Below are 19972 nucleotides of genomic sequence, written 5' to 3' on the forward strand. Positions count from 1 at the left end.
CCAGAGCCGTATGCCAGTTATCAGCTGCCTTCAGAGGCAGACATGAGTGAGGCAGAGGAACAGCTGGAGCCTGTTCCCAGTGTGCGCATGGCCAGATGAAGGGAACAGCCAAAGAACAGGGGTCGACTTGAGATTAAGGCCACAAGTGGATGATGAATGGCCCCTCCCAGAGGAAATAAAAGAGGAGCGAAAGGGGAGTGGAGTTTGCAGGAGAAAATTAGTTCGCTTGATTGGTTTGTGGCCAAGTTCTGCAGATATCGGCCTTTCAACTCTCCAAGCCAGATAAGGTCTGTGACTGTAAATACTCCCTTGAAAGACTTTGCTGGATGGGAATGACCAGAATTCACTGTACATTAATAAAAGGATTTTTTTGTCTAAGGGTTTGCTTCCTGCTCTCAGGAAATTTGACTGGTTTTCTTCGGGCTTGAGAGTTGTGTCAGCCTAGGAATTCTGGGAGTTGAAGTCCACAAGTCTTAAAGTTGCCAAGTTTGGAGACTCCGCAATTTAAACTACAATCCCTCTCGTCCCCAGCCAGGACATTAGCTATGCTGGTTCAGGGGATGGCACTTCAGATCCAGAGCGTCTAAGGGGTACCAGGCTGGGGAAACCTGAATAAGGCTTCCAATCTTCCAATCGGATCATATAATCTTCTCCGCTCTTCCTTGTTTTCAGATTCCTGCTAATCCCACTCTTACCTGTACGGTCGAAAACACCCGGCCCGCTGTGACCTTTTACTCACGACCCCAGGTGACCTCGTACAACACCTATCACAGCACGCCTCACCTGCCACCGTATTCAGCGTACGACTTCCAGGTAGGGCATCCCGGGGCAACCTTGGTCTTTATCTCCCCATCCAGCTGGGAGCAGATTCACTTTCGTTGAAAGCAGAACCCAACAGAATAGGAGCAGAACAGAACCGAACAAGAGCATGGAGGAAAGGTTACGTAAAGACATGCGCAGCACACTGCCATGATCTCAGTGGCTGTTTACCTCTTAACCTATGAGCTCACCTAAATAGCAGAACCAGGCACTACCAGGAACTATTGAGTTATGGGGGATTCTACTCCGGGTGGGATGTTCTTGGGAGATTGACAAGGAGAATGTGCCAGTTACAATGCTGTTGCTATATGCTCATTGCTTTGCTTGTAAAAACTGTATAAAAAAATTGTATAAAAACTATATAAATCCTGCGAAGGCAGGGAGGCATTTTGGAAGGAACCCTGTGATGCCTGGACTCTGAATCCATCAAGAGCAGAACAGAACAAGAGCAGGGCACAGCAACAGAACAGAACAGAACAGAACAACAGAACAGAAGAGGAGCAGAACAGAAAAACAGAACAAGAACAGAATTGAACTGAACCAAGCAGTGCAGAACAACAGATCAGAACAGAACAACAGAACAAGAGCAGAGCAGAACAGAAAAACAGAAGAGAAGAGAACCGAACTGAACCAGAGCAATGCAGAACAACAAATCAGAACAGAACAACAGAACAAGAGCAGAGCAGAACAAGAACAGAAAAACAGAACAACCCAAACCAGAACCAGAACCAGAACATGATTCTTTATTGGTCAAGTATGATTGGACAAACAAGGAATTTGTCTCCGGTGCCTAAACTCTCAGTGTATATATAAATGGTATGAGGTTCCTGCTTGAGCAAGGGTTGGGCTAGAAGACCTCCAAGGTCCCTTCTATCCCTTTAAATCTGTTTTCTTCTCTCTCTCTCTCTTTCTCTCTCTTCCGTTCCCCCTGCCTGTAGCATTCCAGCCTCTTTGCAACCTCCAGCCCATCCGGCCTGCCAGAGGATCCGCTCTCGTTACCACCCTCGCCGAGTTTGGTCTGGTCCCCAACTGTGGCTCCACCTCGTTACTCCCCACCGTATTTTCCACCTTCCGAAAAGCCGCCGCCTTATTCGCCGTGAAGAGCGAGCAGAAGGGGAGAGGATGCCGTCCCTTGAACTGTCAGCAAATATTTTGTACTGGAACAAGCTAACTGGCACGCCAGACCTTTCCCCAGTTTCCTTTCTTTTCCGGGAGCCTTGTGGCCGTCACTCTTGAACAGGTTTCTCCAAATTTGACAACTTTTAAGATGTGCTGACTTCCGACGCCCGTGGCTGGCTGGGGCATTCTGGGAGTTGAAGTCCACAGACGTCTTAAAAGTTGTTGCCAAGTTTGGAGGTCCTTGCTCAAGGATGATCCAAAATGCCCTGGATCCTTGCTTGTTTTTAACGGCGGGAGATTTAACCGTGGCCTGTTTTCTTTTTAAAGAAAAGTTGCATTTTTTTTTCATGCTCTTTGAGCGAATCGCTTGCTAAAAATAGCCTTTGGTGATCTGGGAACTAACTTCAGCTCATCAAAAATTGGACTTCTTGGTCAAACTCTCGGATGGACCATGTGTTCTGACCGAGGCTTCCTGAGAGCATGAAACAAACTCCTTGTCCCGACAAAACCCCCTTTTATTAATTGATGGTGAATTCTGGTCCTTCACCTCCAGCAAAGTCTTTCCAGGGAGGATTTACAGTCACAGACCTTATCTGGCTTGGAGAGCTGCCAGGCCGATATCTGCAAAACTTGGCAAGGAGTCTCAGAGAGTCGCAAAGCAATGAAGCGGACTAATTGTCTCCTGCAAACTCCACTCCCCTTTCGCTCCTCTTTTATTTCCTCTGGGAGGGGCCATTCATAGTCCACCTGTGGCCTTACCCCCAAGTTGACCCCTGTTCTTTAGCTGTTCCCTTCGTCTGGCAACTCTGCTCATGCGCACACTGGGAACAGGCTCCAGCTGTTCTTCTGCCTCACCAATGTCTGACTCTGAAGGCAGCTGATAACTGGCATACGGCTGTGCATTTCCCAAACTGGCAGAGACTCAAGGAAAGTCAGCTTGGCAGTCGCAACTATGGAATCATAGATTTTCAATCCTATTTACTTGGGTTGTAATGGACCCAAACAACAGGAGCAGAACTTGGATCGACCGATTGTGGCTGCCAGATTTATATATTTGACCCAGATGACTCCGAGAATTGGAATCCCTGCCAGTCTCCAATAAATCTCCTACAAAGCCTATCATTGTTCATCGCTGGAGATGATGGGAAGTTCAGCCCTGTAGCTGAAGTGGCCACATGTCTCTGCTGTTCGTTTCAAGGAAGTCCCAAAGAGTCGGAGTGCATTAATTCTTTTTAAAACAGGGTGTGGAGAGCAGGAAAACAGCCGAAGGACAAATTTGCAAATGGCCAAGACTGAAGGCAGGATAGTTTATGGATTTCAGTGCTGCTGATTGAAGAGGCATACCCAGTGGTAGATTCATTGGCGTTGTGCTGGGGGAGGTGTGTGGAACCAGATTTCTTTTCTTTCAAATAAAGAAAAAAGCTATCCTAGGTGTTTCTCAACGTGGCCCCTTTAAGATATGTGGACTTCAATTCCCAGAATCCCCCAGCCACTGGGAAAAACTATACGCTACTGAAACTCTTATTGTGGTGATCTTTTAACTGGATGAAGCAGTGCCTCGTAGGGCAACTGTTTTTGAATCAAGATACCTCAAATGGGCCAATTTACAGAATTGTGTCCAAAATCCAGGACCCATCACTCCTTTTAAGGAATGACATTTGGGAAGATTGTGACTGCTTCGGTACCACCGATCGCTGCGGTCATGCGATCTTCCTTTTCAAAGTTCCCTGACAGTTTCCCAGGCAGTCTAGCAATCCCTTGCTGCCTCCACCACCCAGCAGCAGCCTGGTACGGTAAAAAAATAAAATAAAAATTGGTCCCATCAACAGCTGTAGCCGTTACATCTAAATTTGTGGTTTCTTTAAAAAAAAAAAGACTTGGAACATGTCCCTCTTTTATATGTGTGTGTGCGCATGTGCACACCTGGGAAAATTGCATGAATAAATGAATATTTCTACCGCTTTGCACATTCAGTTTACTTGCTGCACACCCGACAAGAGGTGCTTTGTTGAAAATTTGGAAGCACAAAGTGTGACGTGGGGGCGAAAAGATCATGTACCTGAACAACAGGATTGTTGTTTTTTTTTTACTTGTAACATTTCTGGATTAAACCTCGCTCAACATGTGTTAAAAGGCAGTGGGACTAACGGGAGCCGTGGCTCAATATAGAGTGGGCAAGGGAGGATCCGTTTATGATGAATGCTTCAATGCGGTGCTGCAAATAAACCACTTTTTTTATAAGACCCACACAACGGTAGTTTCATGCGTGTTCCACTTTCCAAACTTCTCATCTTAACAACTTTGAACATTGAGATGTGTAATTTTAACTGATGTGCCCCCAAAATCGGTGGCAGTTACGTAGATGGGTTCCAGAATCTTGGGGAGGAGTGGCACCTCAAGTGGATTCTTTAATATCATTGCAAACTCAAAAGTATGGGTAATCCTTGGCCCATGTAACGGTTAACGGAGCCCGTCCATTATGGATGTACCGTATTTTTCAGAGTATAAGACGCACCAGAGTATAAGACGCACCAAGATTTTGAAGAGGGGAAAAAACCACAAGTTTTTGCACTCTGCAAACCTCCCCAAAACAGCCTGTTTTTTTGTGAAAAAGGGCCCATTTTTTTAAACAAAAAAAGGCATGAATAGCCTTTAGGGAGTGCTCCTGGGGGGGAGCAAAAACGTCCCTTTTTTTGCAAAAACGGGCCCATTTTTCATTTTAAAAAAGGCAATGGATGGCCTTTAGGAAGCTTATAGAGTGCTCCTGGAGGCTGGGGGGGGGAATTGAGCAAAAAACAGACCGTTTTTTGCTCATTTCTGCCCTCCCCAGCCCCCAGGAGCTCTCTAAAAGCCTCATACATGCTCTGCACGGACATTTTGGTGAAGGGGGTGGAGTTCCGGGAGGCAAAAAATGCTGTATTCGGTGTATAAGACACACCCAGATTTTCAGCCTCTTTTTGGAGGGGGAAAAGGTGCGTCTTATACTCCAAAAAATATGGTATGTTGTAACGGCTGTAAAACGGATTGGAGGTTAAAAGCAAATTTGCAGTCTTGAATTTAAACCTCAAGAGTCCTTCAGCAAACCGGTGATTCTCTCTAGGTGCAGTTTGGCTGAAAACAAAGGGCCGGTTTTGGGCCAAAGCATCCTGAAATGTGGTCCCGTGACTACAGGCTCCTGCAAACGGTCTTAAAATGAAGCCACGTTGCTGCCAGATCCCCAAGGTTTGGTCACATGACTGTCATAATTTCAGATCTGATCGCAAGTCCCTTTTTATAGAATAGATTGGAGCTGGAAGGGACCTTGGAGGTCTTCGAGTCCAACCCCCTGCGTAGGCAGGAAGCCCTACACCACCCCGTATTTGTTGTAAAAAGAAGAAGAAAAACGTTCGGCACCTCTTCAGAATGGTAAGTGTTTATTTACTTATTTATTTTGCCATACAAAGCTCTAAGGACTAAAAGTCAAGTATTGGTTAATGAAAAGCAGAACAACGAATTCCCAGAAAAGGTTAAGGAAAAAAGCTGTACAACTATATACATTACAGTACTGTATTGATAAAATAAAAAATAATAATAACACCGCTCTGTAAAAACCGTCGTCGAAATAAAAACCACTGCCCCTCTTTTCTTTTTCTTTTTTGCATCTTTCGTTTTGCTACTAAGTGATAACGCTCCGGTAGGAAATAAATTAAACCAAGTACTGATATATATATATATATTTCTTATTAATCTCGCCGTCCTATACAGGAATGCACAAACGCACATTTGAAGAGGAGTCGATCTCTCTCTCTCTCTCTCTCTCTCTCCTGCCCCCAATATAACAAATTCATAACTCAGAAATACCTGCGCCAAAAAGAGGAAAAAAAAGCCTCAATGTTTTCAAATATTGGATTTATACAAACTTTAGACAGGCAGGCCTATTTGATTTCTCTCAGAATGCAGAATATCTTCTCCCCAACGATTCAGCAGATATCTTCTCCCCAACGATTCAGCAAGCGTGACAATGCTATTTTTTTCATCCTGTTATATTGCATGCAAGTTTTTAAAACGGGAGGGGAAACCCAAAAAGAATTTTTTAAAAAAATAGGGATTCTTGCAATGGTGTCTCTTTTTAGGACGGGGGACATTTGTAATGTTGGTAGATCCAAACTCAAGCCCATTTGTTCTTGAGAAAGACATACTTAGAATGATTTCACCCGCTGTTATCGTTTTTTGCTTTAGATTTCAATCAAGGTTGTACTTCCCATTCATCTCTGTAGTAAATGTGGGTTTTGGGGGAAGGAAAAAAGGGAATTCTTTCTTTCTTAGTAATGTAATTTAGAAGGGTTCTTTCTAGAGCTGATGCTTTTATAAAACGGAAAAGAGAGAAACTGAAAAAGGAAAGGGTTTATTTTCTTAAATCGGTAACCGCCAGGTGCTTGAAAAAAATAAAACGATGAAATGGCGTCAATCAAAATATTTCCAATGCCGTAAAGCAAAAAGACCTTTACAGCTACGTGATAAGAACCTGTTAACTTTGGATATTGAGACTTTCTTTCCTAGGAAGACCAAAATACATGCAGAGTGTCTTTCTAACAAGATAAACAGCTTTGAAACTTTCGTCTTTAGGTTTTGCAAATTAAAAAAAAAAGACATTTTCAACAGGCACTGATTTAATTACTGGTTATCAGGATTTTCTGGGGTGGGGTGGGAGAGTAGCACGTTCAAGCTGAAAGTTTGATTGACAGCCACCAACATGGTGGGCTTTACTTAGCAAACGTAACACCCTTTGCTACAGGCAGCTGAATGAAGTTACGTTTCACTTCGTTTATAAAACGCGACAGACACGGGTGACTCTGAAAAGGACAAATACACTGGAGATCGATTAACAGTGAGGGTGTTTTCTTTTCAAAATAAAAAGCCCCACAAATTATTCATTTCAGTATGCAGTGCCAGTTTTAAAAGATCATTTCCATTTATGAAAACAAAACAAAAGAAACTTCTAGCCCCGATGAAACGGAGTCTCAACTCTACAGAAAAAAAAACAAAAAACAGCAGTCACTTCACTTTCTCTCATTATTAGAAAACACAATCTGCTCTTTTCAGCGTGGATTTGCGTACATGATTTTTCTCTTTGACTCCACAGCAGAATTTCATTCACTTCCTGGCTGAAAACACGACGTTAAAGAAAGAAAGAAAAAAACGACGACACGAAATTAAGGACTAGGAATGACTACTTTGAATACAAAACAGAGCAAGGGGGTCGCATTCAAGGCCCGGGACCCGGATACGGCCCACGGGAGGCTTAGATCTGGCCCGCGGGGCTGCCCTCGAAACAGCAAAGGACCGTCCCGCGGTGCCTCTGCCAGCGAAAATGGAGCTCGGGAGGATCCGCGTGCAGCCCTCCCGTTTTCGCTGGCAGAGGGTTGCAGGAGGCTGTCGCAGCCGGAAACAGAGTTTGGGAGCCTGTTTTCGCTGGCAGAGCGCTTGGGAGTCTTAACAGGCGCCCCTGATATGAGTGATGTTGAGATGGCCATGCCCACTCCGCCCCGCCCCTACCGAGGTCAAACACAACCATGATGAGGCCCTCATTGAAATTGAGTTTGACCCCCCCCCCCCTGAAATAGAGACTTCAGAAAAGGGGAAAAAGAAGAGAAAAAAATAGCTAAAGTGATGAGGACAGGAGATTTTCATGACAAACCACCAATCGCTAACTACTTTTATTCATCACAATCCTTTTCAACTTTCTGTAACACCCACTCCAAATATCATAATTTACACAAAAAAAAGGGCAAGAGGTTATTTGACCAAAACAAAAAACAAAAAACATCACCAAAACTACATGGCTTTTTGACCATTTCTGTTATTTGCTTAAATCGACGCTGGAAAACCGTGAGCACTGGAAAAGTATATTCCCAATTTGCGATGCACGGAAAGCATGACCCCAAAAGGAAACTCAAGACTAGCACATCTGCCCCCTCTCCCCCCCAAAAAAGCCAACCCCCCTTTTCCGTGAGGCTGCTGTAAAAAACGAACTAACTAGTAGGCTCTCTCTTAAAAACTACCAACTCAGTTGCAGAGAGGGGGGAAAAAAATACAACATCATTTGCCAAGGCTGCTTTGGTAGGAAGCTTCTGCACTGTTCAGGGCAAAAAAATCTACAAAATTAGATTTCTAATTTTGTTTTTCCTCCCAGGGAATAAGACGAGGGGTTTAAAAAACAAAAAACGATTCACTGTAAATGGTTAACCTGCTTATCCTGTAGAAAAAGGTCCAGATCTTATAATTTCTTCCATCTACCCTACCCAGTCCCAAAAAAAAAAAAAAGTGAAATACAATGGCACAGCCACTGAGTTAAGCTTAATCACTGGGGTAATAAGAACAAGTGTTAACGTTTAGAGAAAGTGTCTCCATTCTCTTTTAAGGAGGGCCCACATGCATTATCAACAATATACAATTGCTTACGGTGTTTTTCACACTATAAAGACGCATCTCTCCCCTCCCTAAGTGGGTGGAAATTTTTGTGCGTCTTATAGAACGAATATTGAGACAGAGGGACAGCGGTTGGTGTGGTGGCAGCATTTGCCACCACCTACCACTGCTGCCACCATTCACCGCCACGGAACACTGGAACCTTTGCTGCCGAGCAGCTGATCGGCGATTGGATCAGCTTCCTGGAATACCCCCGATCAGCTGTTCTTGGTGATGGGGATTGCCGCCGCTGATTGGCAGCGATCCCCGCCACCTAGAAAAACCGGTCGGCAGTATTCCAGGAGGCTGATCCAGCCGCCAATCAGCTGCTTGGCAGCAAAGGCCCTTGTGTTTCCGGCAGCAGCAGCAGCAGCAGCTCAGCTCCATTGACGGTGATGGACACAACTGAGCGGAACCCTGACAAGCCACATGCTGGGGACTGCGATAACGTGCTGAAGCTGACCAGGCTGTTTGCTGCAAGGACGCTAACCGGATGAATACCGGATGGATGCTTGGAGGCAGATTTTTATTTTCTCGTTTTCTGCCTCGAAAGCTATGTGTGCGTCATATGGTCCGGTGCGAAAAATACTGTATTTCAAAGCCAACAAAAATGGCTAGGCCTCTTTTGCCGTTAAGCTTGGTTTCGTGAGAGCAAGCATGATTTGGACCCTTATAACGTTCCATTGCAAGAACGCACTGATTTCTATTTAAAAAAATAAAAAAAATATTCCCCCACCCCACCCAGGGACACCCTCCCCCCACAACATCAGTAAGAAAACCTAGCTGGGTGCCTGTTTTGTGGTCACAATGAAACCCTTTTCAGCATTAAAGTGCTAACATGAAAATAGAAGTAAGTGGTTCAAGGAAGATATATATTCCTGTTATTCTACACCTAACCCGGGGAGCAGGGGTGGGGTGGGGGAGTCTCCGAATGGGAAACTTTTTAGATTTCGATCCATACGAATAAACGCCGAAGCGCCTAACTTCCTAAGCGTCTTTACACCTGTATTCAAGTATCGTTTTATTTCCTGACCAATTTTTTGTTGTTGTTCACAAGTTCAAAAGTTACACATATTAACTAATTTTAAAACACTACCGTAGGCTAAAGGTCGAAGAAGAAGCACGCGGACGTGTTTCGTAATGGGAGAAAGCTCTCTCGAAGCTTCCAAGGGGCCCGTTGAGAAAGAGCTCTGGTGTTTTGTTTTTTTTCTTTTAAAACAACCAACAACCACAAAAACTTTCCTCCCACTTTTGATAACGAAACAAAACATTTCCCCCCCACACACACACATTTTTCGCAACACCTTCAGTAAGATTCTGGTATCACGAACTCAAATTCGGAGGTGCCGTCCGATGGGTTTTGTTTAAAGAGGGTTTCATTTCCTTGTTGGACGAAGATGTCGTCCCAAGTCATTGGCTTCACGGGTTGGTTCGGGACCGGTTCCTGAGGGGTCTCTTTTGGAGGACTGCCAGCATAAACCAGGGCATTGTCATTGGCGACCGGGATATTGTTGGAACTCCCCGAAATGTAGGCGTAATTTCTGATCTGCAAAGACCGACACGGATGCAAACGGTACAGCTTTGATTCCCCGGTAGGATCTTGGCTGTGAACCGATCGAAGATGAGTGGCCATCACCTGATAATTGATAAAACACTGGCCGCAAGCCAAGCACTGGTACCGCCGCTCGCCGGTGTGGTGGATTTCGTGCTTGGTGCGGTACTCCGCCAGAGGGAAAACCTTCTCGCAGTAACGACAGGGGTATTTCTTCTCCCAGGAATGAACGTTGAAGTGTCTCCGTAAACTGGTCAGGCAGACGTACGATCTCCGGCACACAATGCAGATGTAGTACACCTTCCCGTCCATAATCAGCTCGTAGTGGTCATCGTGTTTGACTTTCAAGCGCTTGCGGTTGGCGGAATCGTTGCCCGAGTTGTGCGGCACGTTGTCCAGCTGAACTTCCCCGTCAGCCTCGTTTTTCACCGGGATGACGATGTCGTAGGTGTCTTCGCCGATGTTGGCGTAAACTTTGCAGCCGGTGGACAAGCTTTCTATCTCCGTTGTTTTGTCTAAGGTGATGATCTTCTGCCCTTCGGTGACGTGCTTCGGCGCAACGTTTGGGGGAGCGTCCTTGAGGCCTCCGGAAAGAACATCGGAGATCTGGATCTTGAATTCGTTGGGTTGGGAGACGGGTTCCGGCAGGAAGTTCACAACTTGCTTCTTCTGGGCGGCTGTGCTGTCGGCCGCAACGGTAGGTTTCGGAGTGGTGGGCTGCTGGACCAGAGAACTGCTGCTTGCTGAACCAGGACTGGATAAACCCAGAATGTCATCATCGTCTTCCACATCTTCCTCTTCCTCTTCTTCCTCGTCGATGACATTGGTTTCCATGTCAGTTAAGGAATCGTTGGTGGATGGCTGCTGGTTCTCCTCGGGAATCGGCAACACCTCGATTTCGTGGGACGGACCAACTCCTGGAGCGACATCAACCCGAGATGAATTGAGCACAAGGACATTTGGAGTCGTGGTCTTTGGAGCCGGGGGAGGAAGTGGGTCAAGAAGCTTTTGGTTTTCAGCCGGATTTGGAAGAACCGTCGATGAGTCGAGCAGTCGTGGAGGCGCAGTTGCCACCGGTTGAGGGAGAGAATGACTGTTGGACGAGCTGGCTACCTCAGAAGACCCATTTGGGCAAGGCGGGATCTGGGTTATGACTTTGGTCTCCACCGAACGTTCCTTAGAAGGGACCAGCTCTGAGCAGAAAATGACATCGTCGTCATCATCCTCGGAATCACTAATGGTGATCTTAGCGGAATCACACGACTCCCGGTAGAGGGAAAAAGATTCCGTAATTATCGGCTTCCCGAGTTTTACAGGTTGGGGCTCAGACGGGGCTGGGAGCTTCTGGGCTTTGGGCCCATTGCCCTCCGGGATGGGCAGCTCCGAAGCGCTGGGTGTGGCCTCCGAAGACATGCTCTTCACCTGTTGCAACGGGACGCCCAGCTCGGCGAGGAATTTGACCCCCAGCAACTCCCCCGATTTAATCAGTTCATCGAGCAGATCCGATCGCACCCGGACGATTTTGGAACTGTAGATGTAGTTGAGGATTTCCGCGAAAACCTCCCCCCGGATGAAGTTCAGCTCAACGACTTGTCCCGCCACGGCAAAGAGTTGGTGGAAATAAGTGCTGGAAGCCGAAAGGATATTCCGGTGGGCTCGAAACTTGCGGTCCTCCACGATCACAGTGACGTCGCAGAAAAGCCCGAGGCCTCGCTGCTCGTCCAGCGCTTTCAAAAGCATGCCAGAATATTGGTTGTCGGTAGCGGTGATGAGCTTCCTGGTCTCCATCCCTGGAACAAAGAAATAGAATCAAAATTCCTTTCTATGGTAAAAAGCGAGCACTCATGCCCCTCCTGGGAGAATTAAATATTTTGAGAAATATTAAAAATGCACAAAATTGTATTTCCCTGGATGAGAAACGGAGAAACGTGGGGTTTTTTTTAGAGGCAGGAAGCAGACTCACTCTTCACAGCCCCCACCCCAGTAATTTTACTTACTGTACAATTAGAAAGGAACCTGGCTGTTTATTGCCGCTCTAGCATAAAAAGGCAAGGTCTTTATTGATTTAGCCCATTAAAAATAGGGGTTCACTGATGGAGGCTGAGGAGGTCAAATGAGAAACGCAACTTTGGAGAACCTGAAGGTTAGTAAGGGAATTTGACAAGCGATGTTAAGGCGTGATGAAACACATCCACGGATTAACACACACAAAACAGGAGCTGAAAACAGGCCGCATATATTTCTTCACTGTTATTTCTCAACAGCTGCCTTACTCGGTGTACATGATGTGTGCCAGAGGTGCCAGACTCTTGGAACTATCACGCCAGCGGTGGAGAATCCTCAATAGGGTTCGCACCTCATTCCAGTATTTGAGGGGCTGCCACAAAGAAGGAGGGGGGGGTGTCAGATTATTCTCCAAAGCACCAGAGGGCAGGAGAAGAAATAATGGTTGGAAACTGATCAGAGAGAGAAGGCAACCTGGAATTAAGGAGAAAGTTCCTGAGAGTGAGGCCAATTAACCAGTGGAGCAGCTGAGGTTGTGGGTGCTCCATCACTGGAGGTTTTTAAGGAGAGACTAGAAAGTCACTTAGCTGAAATGGTATAGGTTTGGGGCTGGACTAGAAGACCTCCAAGGTCCCTTCCAGCTCTGCTGTGCTCTGCTCTGCTCCAGTCCACTCCGATTCCTATTCTATTATTTACTCCACTCCACTCCTATTCCTATTCTATTCTCTACTCTACTCTACTCCACTTCTATTCTATTATCTACTCCATTCCACTCTACTCCTCCACTCCTATTCCTATTATCTACTCTACTCTACTCCTATTCCTATTCTATTCTCTACTCTACTCCACTCCTCCACTCCACTCCTATTCCTATTATCTATTCTACTCCACTCCACTCCTATTCCTATTATCTACTCCACTCCACTCCTATTCTATTATCTACTCCACTCCACTCCTCCACTTCCTATTATCTAATCTACTCTACTCTACTCCACTCCTATTCTATTCTCTACTCCACCACTCCTATTCCTATTATCTACTCCACTCCTATTCCTATTCTATTATTTACTCTACTCTGCTCCACTCCTCCACTCCACTCCTATTCCTATTATCTACTCTACTCCGCTCCTATTCCTATTCTATTATTTATTCCACTCCACTCCTATTCCTATTCTATTATTTACTCTACTCTGCTCCGCTCCACTCCACTCCTCCACTCCTCCTATTCCTATTATCTACTCCACTCCTATTCCTCTTCTATTATTTACTCTACTCTGCTCCACTCCTCCACTCCACTCCTATTCCTATTATCTACTCTACTCCGCTCCTATTCCTATTCTATTATCTACTCTACTCCACTCCACTCCACTCCTATTCCTATTCTATTATTTACTCTACTCTGCTCCACTCCACTCCTATTCCTATTATCTACTCCACTCCACTCCTATTCCTATTCTTATTCTGTTATCTACTTTACTCTACTCTCTAATTTCTATTAAGTGAATCACTGCTGTTGAGACATTAATAATCCGGGTTGTTAAGTGAATCGGGCTTCTCCGTTGCCTTTGTTTGTCAGAAGGTTGCAAAAGGAGATCATGTGACCTTGGGACACAGAAACGGTCATAAACATGAACCAGTTGCCAAGCATCTGAATTTCGATCACGTGCTCGTAGGGGGTGGCACAAAGGTCATCACTATTTAAAAACCGGTAATTAAGTCCCACTTTGTAACTTTGAAGGGTCCCTAGGCAAACTGTCGTAAGCCGAGGACCACCTGTATTACGGCAATAATAGCAGACCCAGCTGCTGCGGCAGAGAAATACGAAAGAGGAACAATAAAAGAAGAAATCTGGCATTTTTAGCTCCTGTCCACCAGGAGGAAGAGCTTAGTTCCCACGGCTTTTTACAAGATCACAATGAAGGTTGTTAATTATGCAAAAATATGCGCTAATTCCTGTTTCTTAGACAAGGAACTCAAGCGGATAGTCGGGCCCAGGTGGCTGGATTTAGTCATGCCACGGACAGAAAGAAGCGCGAAGTGCAACTGCGTTCATTTTTTTTCTCGAGCTCTGCAAATTCAGGTTGTTTCTGCTTAAAATTTCCCGGCCTTGTGGAAAGTTCCAGAAGGCTCCAGATTGCATTGCAAGGGAGACCCGGAAGCATGCATTGAGTGCCCCCTGAGTTTTCAGAGGTGTTCCCCCCCCCACCCTCCCGGGGCTCTTTGAAACAGCCCCAAAACTTAGGCCGGCTTTTGATATCAAAGTCGGTTTTATCAGTCCAGAAAGGAAGCTGCAGACATCTTCGCTCAACCCCTCACATGGCCCAGCTTCAAGAAAAGAGTGCTTGGTCATGTCTAGACAAGCGGGTTCTTCTCAGCCGGTTTGCGGCCCCGCCTGTCAGCCCCAACAGCTTTCTGGTTGTGAGGGACTCCAAATCCCATCCCTGGCCGCAGAGGATAGAAATTGTAAGCCAAAAGGACTGGAAGGATTGCAAGTTTAAAAATTCCTCCAGGGCCACGAATGTCAGCGCTAATAGAACCAGTTTCCTTGGCTGTCCAATAAAACACCCTCCATTGTTTCGGGATTACCCCTCCCTCGGCCCTGCTGGCTGGGGACGATGGGAGCGGCAGCCTATCCAGAATCCAGCCAATGGGGAATTGAGTGGGGAGATCAAAAGAGCAAGGGGAAAGGAGTTGCCAATTTGTTTCCTCAACTTTAAGATGCCAACTTTCTTCCTCCCTCTATCCCGAGCTAGTCCTTAAAAGAATTGTCTGGCCCTGCTAGCAGGGGGTGATGGTTATTGTAGTCACAACGCACCAAGTTGTCAAGCTGATAAGCGAAAGGAAACAGGAGACATTCCAGATCTCCTCCTTACGTAAGCTGTCTACTCCTCTAATCCTGTTCCCTTGCCGGGAAGCATGGGAGTCAGAATCCAGGCTGGTAAGTTTGGGAAAGAAGAAGAGAGAGAGAGAGAGAGAGAGAGAGAGAGAGAAAAGGAGGGAGAGAAGAAAGAGAAAAGAGAAGAGGGTGAAAGAGAGAGAATATAGATAGAACAGAAAGTGTGTGAGAGAGAAGAGAAGGAAGAGTGAGAGGGAAGAGAGTGAGGAGAGAGAGATAAAAGAGAGGGAGGAACAGGGAGAAGAGAAAGAGAAAAGAGGAAGGAGAAAAGAGAAGAAACAAAAGAGAAAAAAGAGAAAGAGTGAGCAAAAGAAGTGATAGAAAAGAGAGAAGAGAAAAAGAGAGAAGAGAAAGAAGAAAGGAGAAAAAGATAGGATAGGAGAAAAGAGAAAAAAGGAAGAGGGAAAGAGTGAGCGAGAGAAGTGATAGACAAGAGAGAAAAGAGAAAAAGGGAGAAGAGAAAGAGAGGAAAGAAAGGAGAAAAAGATAAGATAGGGCAAAAGAGAAAAAAGGAAGAGGAAAAAAGTGAGCGAGAGAGAAAAGAGAAAAGAAGAAGAGAGAAAAAAAGAAGAGACAGAGTGGGAGCGAGGAGAGAAAAGAAAAAAGAGAAGAAAGAGTGAGAGAGGAGAGGCGAAAAAAAGAGAAAGGGGAGAAAAGAGGAAAAAAGGAAGAGAAAGAGGAGAGAGAGAGAGAGATCTTTAGGAAAGTGCCTCTCTTGGGGCAACCACAGAAGCAGCTGAACTCCGCCCGTGTCGATGGGAGAGGAGGATTCAAGAGAGAAGAAATGGGGGAAGGGGGCTGACACCCCCCCCCCCGATGATGGGTATTGTGGTCCTTCTGCACCTGCAGGGGCAGCTAACCCACCGGGGAGAAAGGAAGGGACTGAAGGAGGGAGGGGGCAGCTGGCCCAAAGCCTGCCCCTCTCCGCCGCTGCCGGTCCAAAGCAACCAAGACCGGCTCTCCGTACCTCCGCTCCGCCCCGCGTCTTCGGCTCTCTCCGCCCGCAGCCAACCAGCCCCGCGTCCCTCCGCTCGCTCGACGCGACGCTTCCCAGCCCTTGCGCGCCTCTCGGCTCTTTCCGGAGCCGCTCGGGTGGCCTCGTGCTCCGCCCGAACGCCGCTCGGAGGGCCTTCGCGCCTGGCCGAAGGGCCGCTCGGCCGCGCCCGGCGAAAAGCCGAGAGGGAGGAGTCGCTAGCCGAAGGCGCTCGGGCTCCGGAGGGGAAAAAAAAAAGCTTTCGGGGATTTTCGGCTTCGGAGCGCTCCCGGGCTGAAATCCTAGCGGCGGCAAAGACTCTCCCCCACCCCGGCCTCTTCCTCTCTCTTGGCTGCGGCTTGGGGGCATCCCGTGCAAAAAGCGCCCACGTGCAAATGCTCCAGACACGTGGAGCTCGGGGCTGGCTGGGCTCCAGGCCGACCTCCTGGGTCTCTTTCTGGGGTGATGCAATAACATTGCCACCAGCTGCCCGTTGCAAATCTGCAAAACTCTCTTGCAAGAGTTAGCACTCCTGCAACCTAACAAATAAATTGTGTGTGTGTGTTTGTGTGTGTATGTGTGTGTATTTATGTATGTATGTACATATGAGAGAGAGATAGTGTGTTTGTGTGTGAGAGTTGAGATAGATAGATAGATAGATAGATAGATAGATAGATAGATAGATTAGATAGATGATAGATATAGATAGAGCGAGCTATAGTGATATAGATGATAGATAGATAGATAGATAGATAGATAGATAGATAGATAGATAGATAGATAGATAGATAGATAGATAGATAGATAGATAGATAGATGATAGATAGAGCTATAGAGAGAGAGAGAGAGATAGATAGATAGATAGATAGATAGATAGATAGATAGATAGATAGATAGAGATAGAGATAGAGATAGAGAGATAGATAGATAGATAGATAGATAGATAGATAGATAGATAGATAGATAGACAGACAGACAGACAGACAGACAGACAGACAGATAATGGAGATTGGTCATCGGTTCCTAAGCGCACACACACACACACACACAAACATATATATAGAGAGAGAGATTAGATAGATATAGAGAAAATGATATACAGATATAGATACATATAAATAATGGGAGATTGGACATCAGTCCCTTGCTCTAAGCACCAGCTCTGCTCCTGAATAATCAGTGGAAATTCCTTTTAAGATCCAGGCCAAAACGGATTTAGCTCCTAGTGAGGTCCAAAAGAACCCAATTCCTGAATCTCTAATCTTTCGAGATCCCCAAAATATATCTTTCATTAACCCGATAGTCTGGATTTGCACCCTCTGAACCCTCAACTTAAAAAAACGATACAGGTTTCTTGGAGCAAATCAACATCCACTGGTTGTGTCTTAAGGGCGAAAAAGGAAAGTGCATTAAAGGCCCCTTGTGTGGATTGCTTTTGATACTCTTCAGGCCCAGGGGGCTTAGCATATCAAAAGCAACCAACTTATCTTTAAAAGCAGCTCCTGTTAAAGTACTGCTGTAAAGGCAAAGTTCTTACTTCCCTATCATGATCTATAGTAATTCTATCAGCATGGGAAGATGGGCATTTTCACCAGTTGAATAGAAATGTGAATTGTTTGGCCAATTCACTTTTTTTCAGTTTTAAATCTTAACTTCACCACTAAAATTGTAATGTTTTCCCCAGAATGCATAAGCAATGTATTCTCCCCCTCCAAAAAAAACCCTGTTTTTAACAGTTATTCTCAACCACAAACCAGCCAAGCCTTCTATTGTATAACCAGCCCAGCCTATGTGGATTACAACTTCAAAGAATTAGGCTAAATAATTCTACTTATAGAGAGAGCCTGTGCTCTGACTTGCATTATATTTAATATCTTCCCTCTGGGGAGGGTTAATTAATTCATGCCCCTTGCTTTTAAACTGTTTTCGTGGAATGTTTTTTATTGCTTAAGTTATATCATGCCCAGAGACTCCTTGGAGGGAGGGGGGCATCTGATCAATAAGTAACGGATAAGGTAAGCCCCCTTTCATCTACAGGTAGTCCTCGACCTACGACCACAATTGTGGTCCAAGTTTCTGTTGTTAAGTGAGACATTTGTTAAAGTGAGTTTTGCCCCATTTTACCACCTTTCTCGTCATCATTGTTAAGCAAATCCTTGCCGTTGATAATTTTGCAACCTGGCTAGGTGAAACTGGCTTCCTCGTTGGTTTTGCTTGTCCAGAGGTCGCAAAAGCGGTTCGCATGACCTTGGGACACAGCAACGGTCGTTAACCAGTTTGCCAAGCATCTGAATGTTGAATCACGTGATTATTGGGATGCTACAAAGGTGGTTAAGCATGAAAAATGATCATGTCTCTTTTTTTTCATCGCTGCTGTAACTTCAAACAGTCGTTAAAGAAAATTGTTGTAAGTTGAGGACTACCTGTATTGCAGCGAAGTTTCTATCCACTAATAATGATTGGAGGTCAGCATCCTGCGCTCTTCTTTTCCAAAAAAACAAAGCCCCCTCCCCACAAAGGTCAACCTTCTCCATGGCTCCAGCAGGTGTCAAAGGTGGAATTTCATCCCTGCTGCAGATTTCCAAGCCAAAGTTGATAGGATCCATCCATCCTAAGTCTGTAGAGATCCTCCGTCATCCAGGTCATGGTTGTCCCAAAGGTGCTTATTTTTTTCAGGGGGCAACTGGACTTCCTGTTTTTTCTCTGAAAACGCTTTGCATCTCATCCAAGAAGCTTCTTCAGCTCTGACAGGAGAGCAGGGAATAGAAGGATGAGGATTCCTTGCAGAGAGCTGGAAATTTGCATCCTTTTAAAGGGTCGTTGAAGCCCTTGGAGGTTTATCTGTCTTCAAGGCAGGGACCTTCCAAAAGGATGCAAATGTCCAGCTGTCTGCAAGGAATCTAAATCCTTCCATTCATCCCCATCCAGTTAGAGCTGAAGAAACTTCTTGGATGAGAAGCAAAACAACTTCCAAAGAGAAAACCTCTAAGTCCAGTTGCCTCTTGGGGGAAAAAAAGCACCTTTGGGACAACCACGTCATGGAAAACTGGGAAACCTCCAAAGACATTTATCCCAAAGGTCCTTTTTTTGTTTTCAGGAGAAAACTGGGATTTTCTTGCCTTTTTCTTTGGAGACCTTTCGCTTCTCATCCCAAAGGATGCCAATGACCAGCTCTGTCTGCCAGGAGCCTCCATCCTTCCATTCCATCCCAGTCAGAGCTGAAGAAGCTTCTTGGAGGAGAAGCGAAACCTCTTCAAAAGTAGTGGGGGGAAAAACCCAGAAAGTCCAGTTGCTTCTTGGGGAAGAGGGGAAAAAAGCACCTTTAGGAGACCCATCCTATGGGATCCTATTAAAATAAAATAAAATGTTTGAAATAAAAAGCAACGTGGCCCGATGCTTCAAAGGCTTCTTGGGGGGATCGACCCAGCCTTCTTTCCCACCGGGGAGGCTCCGCTTGGAGGGCACAGCAGCACCGGGGAAACCGTATCCATTGCATCCACCCGGGCTGGCGGGGCAGGGAGAAAGGAGTAAGCCTCTTTGGCCCCAGCCGCCTTCTCGCCCGCTTGGCAGCATGGAGGAGCCAGCCAAGCCCGGGGCTTAGCGGGAAGCCGGAGCCAAGCCCGGGCCGGCCACGCGTCCGTCTCCGCCGCCCTCACGCGAACAAGGCCGGGCGGGCATCGCTTGCTTAGCCGGGTCCCTCACCCCCCCTCTCTCCCGGTGCCCGGCTCCGATGCTCCGGCCTGGTCTTTCCGAGGAAGGCGGTTCTTACCCGGAGTCTTGCCGCCCGCCTCGCTCATGGCGCCCGGCTCCATCGCGTCTCACCGGCGGCAGCAGCAGCCCATCCGAGCACAAAGGAACCGCCTTGCGGAACTCCAGCGAAGCCGCCGCGGGAGCCGGGCGGACGGAAAGAGGACGCGCACCCACCGGAAGTGGCGGAGGAACGGGTTTTTTCCCCCGCCGACGGAGGGTCCCGGTGACCGTCAAGGAGCCTAGGCGGCTTTGTTATGATGAGGGGGAAGGAGCTGAGGGGAAAATCGAACAGCGGGGTGCGGATCACAGGGCCGGAAGTGAAGAATGGGGGAAGGAGAAACGGGAGGACGGTTACTTTTTTCCCCCCCAGCAGGCTATCCTGTGAAGGAAAGGGTCCGAAGTTGCTCCGGAC

General features: G+C 46.5%; 2 protein-coding genes across 3 annotated transcripts in view; one reads left to right on the forward strand and one right to left on the reverse strand.

The window, feature by feature from the left end:
- Positions 1-3766, forward strand: part of TMEM255A (transmembrane protein 255A) — a 24117-nt gene extending 20351 nt beyond the window's left edge. Inside the window, exons 8-9 of the mRNA XM_087727330.1 lie at positions 673-813; positions 1758-3766. Coding sequence (XP_087583456.1) covers positions 673-813; positions 1758-1919 — 303 coding nt within the window. The 3' untranslated portion in view covers positions 1920-3766. The remainder of the gene's footprint in view (positions 1-672; positions 814-1757) is intronic.
- A 5354-nt stretch (positions 3767-9120) lies between these two features.
- Positions 9121-19668, reverse strand: ZBTB33 (zinc finger and BTB domain containing 33). Of its 2 annotated transcripts, none has more exons than XM_014070311.2 (2): positions 19580-19668; positions 9121-11727 (listed from the first exon to the last, which is right to left on the reverse strand). In XM_014070311.2, exons 1-2 carry the CDS (start codon positions 19620-19622, stop codon positions 9692-9694), a joined length of 2079 nt encoding a protein of 692 aa, XP_013925786.2. In that variant the 5' UTR covers positions 19623-19668; the 3' UTR covers positions 9121-9691. The 2 variants fall into 2 exon arrangements, with proteins under 2 accessions (XP_013925786.2, XP_087583447.1); XM_087727321.1 differs by lacking the exon at positions 19580-19668 and adding an exon at positions 15805-15893.
- Positions 19669-19972: the final 304 nt, after the last annotated feature.

The sequence above is a fragment of the Thamnophis sirtalis genome, unplaced genomic scaffold (genome assembly GCF_051295495.1).
Source record: "Thamnophis sirtalis isolate CommonGarterSnake01/CBP01778 unplaced genomic scaffold, rThaSir2_p1.2 scaffold_13, whole genome shotgun sequence".
Classification (NCBI taxonomy): domain Eukaryota; kingdom Metazoa; phylum Chordata; class Lepidosauria; order Squamata; family Natricidae; genus Thamnophis; species Thamnophis sirtalis.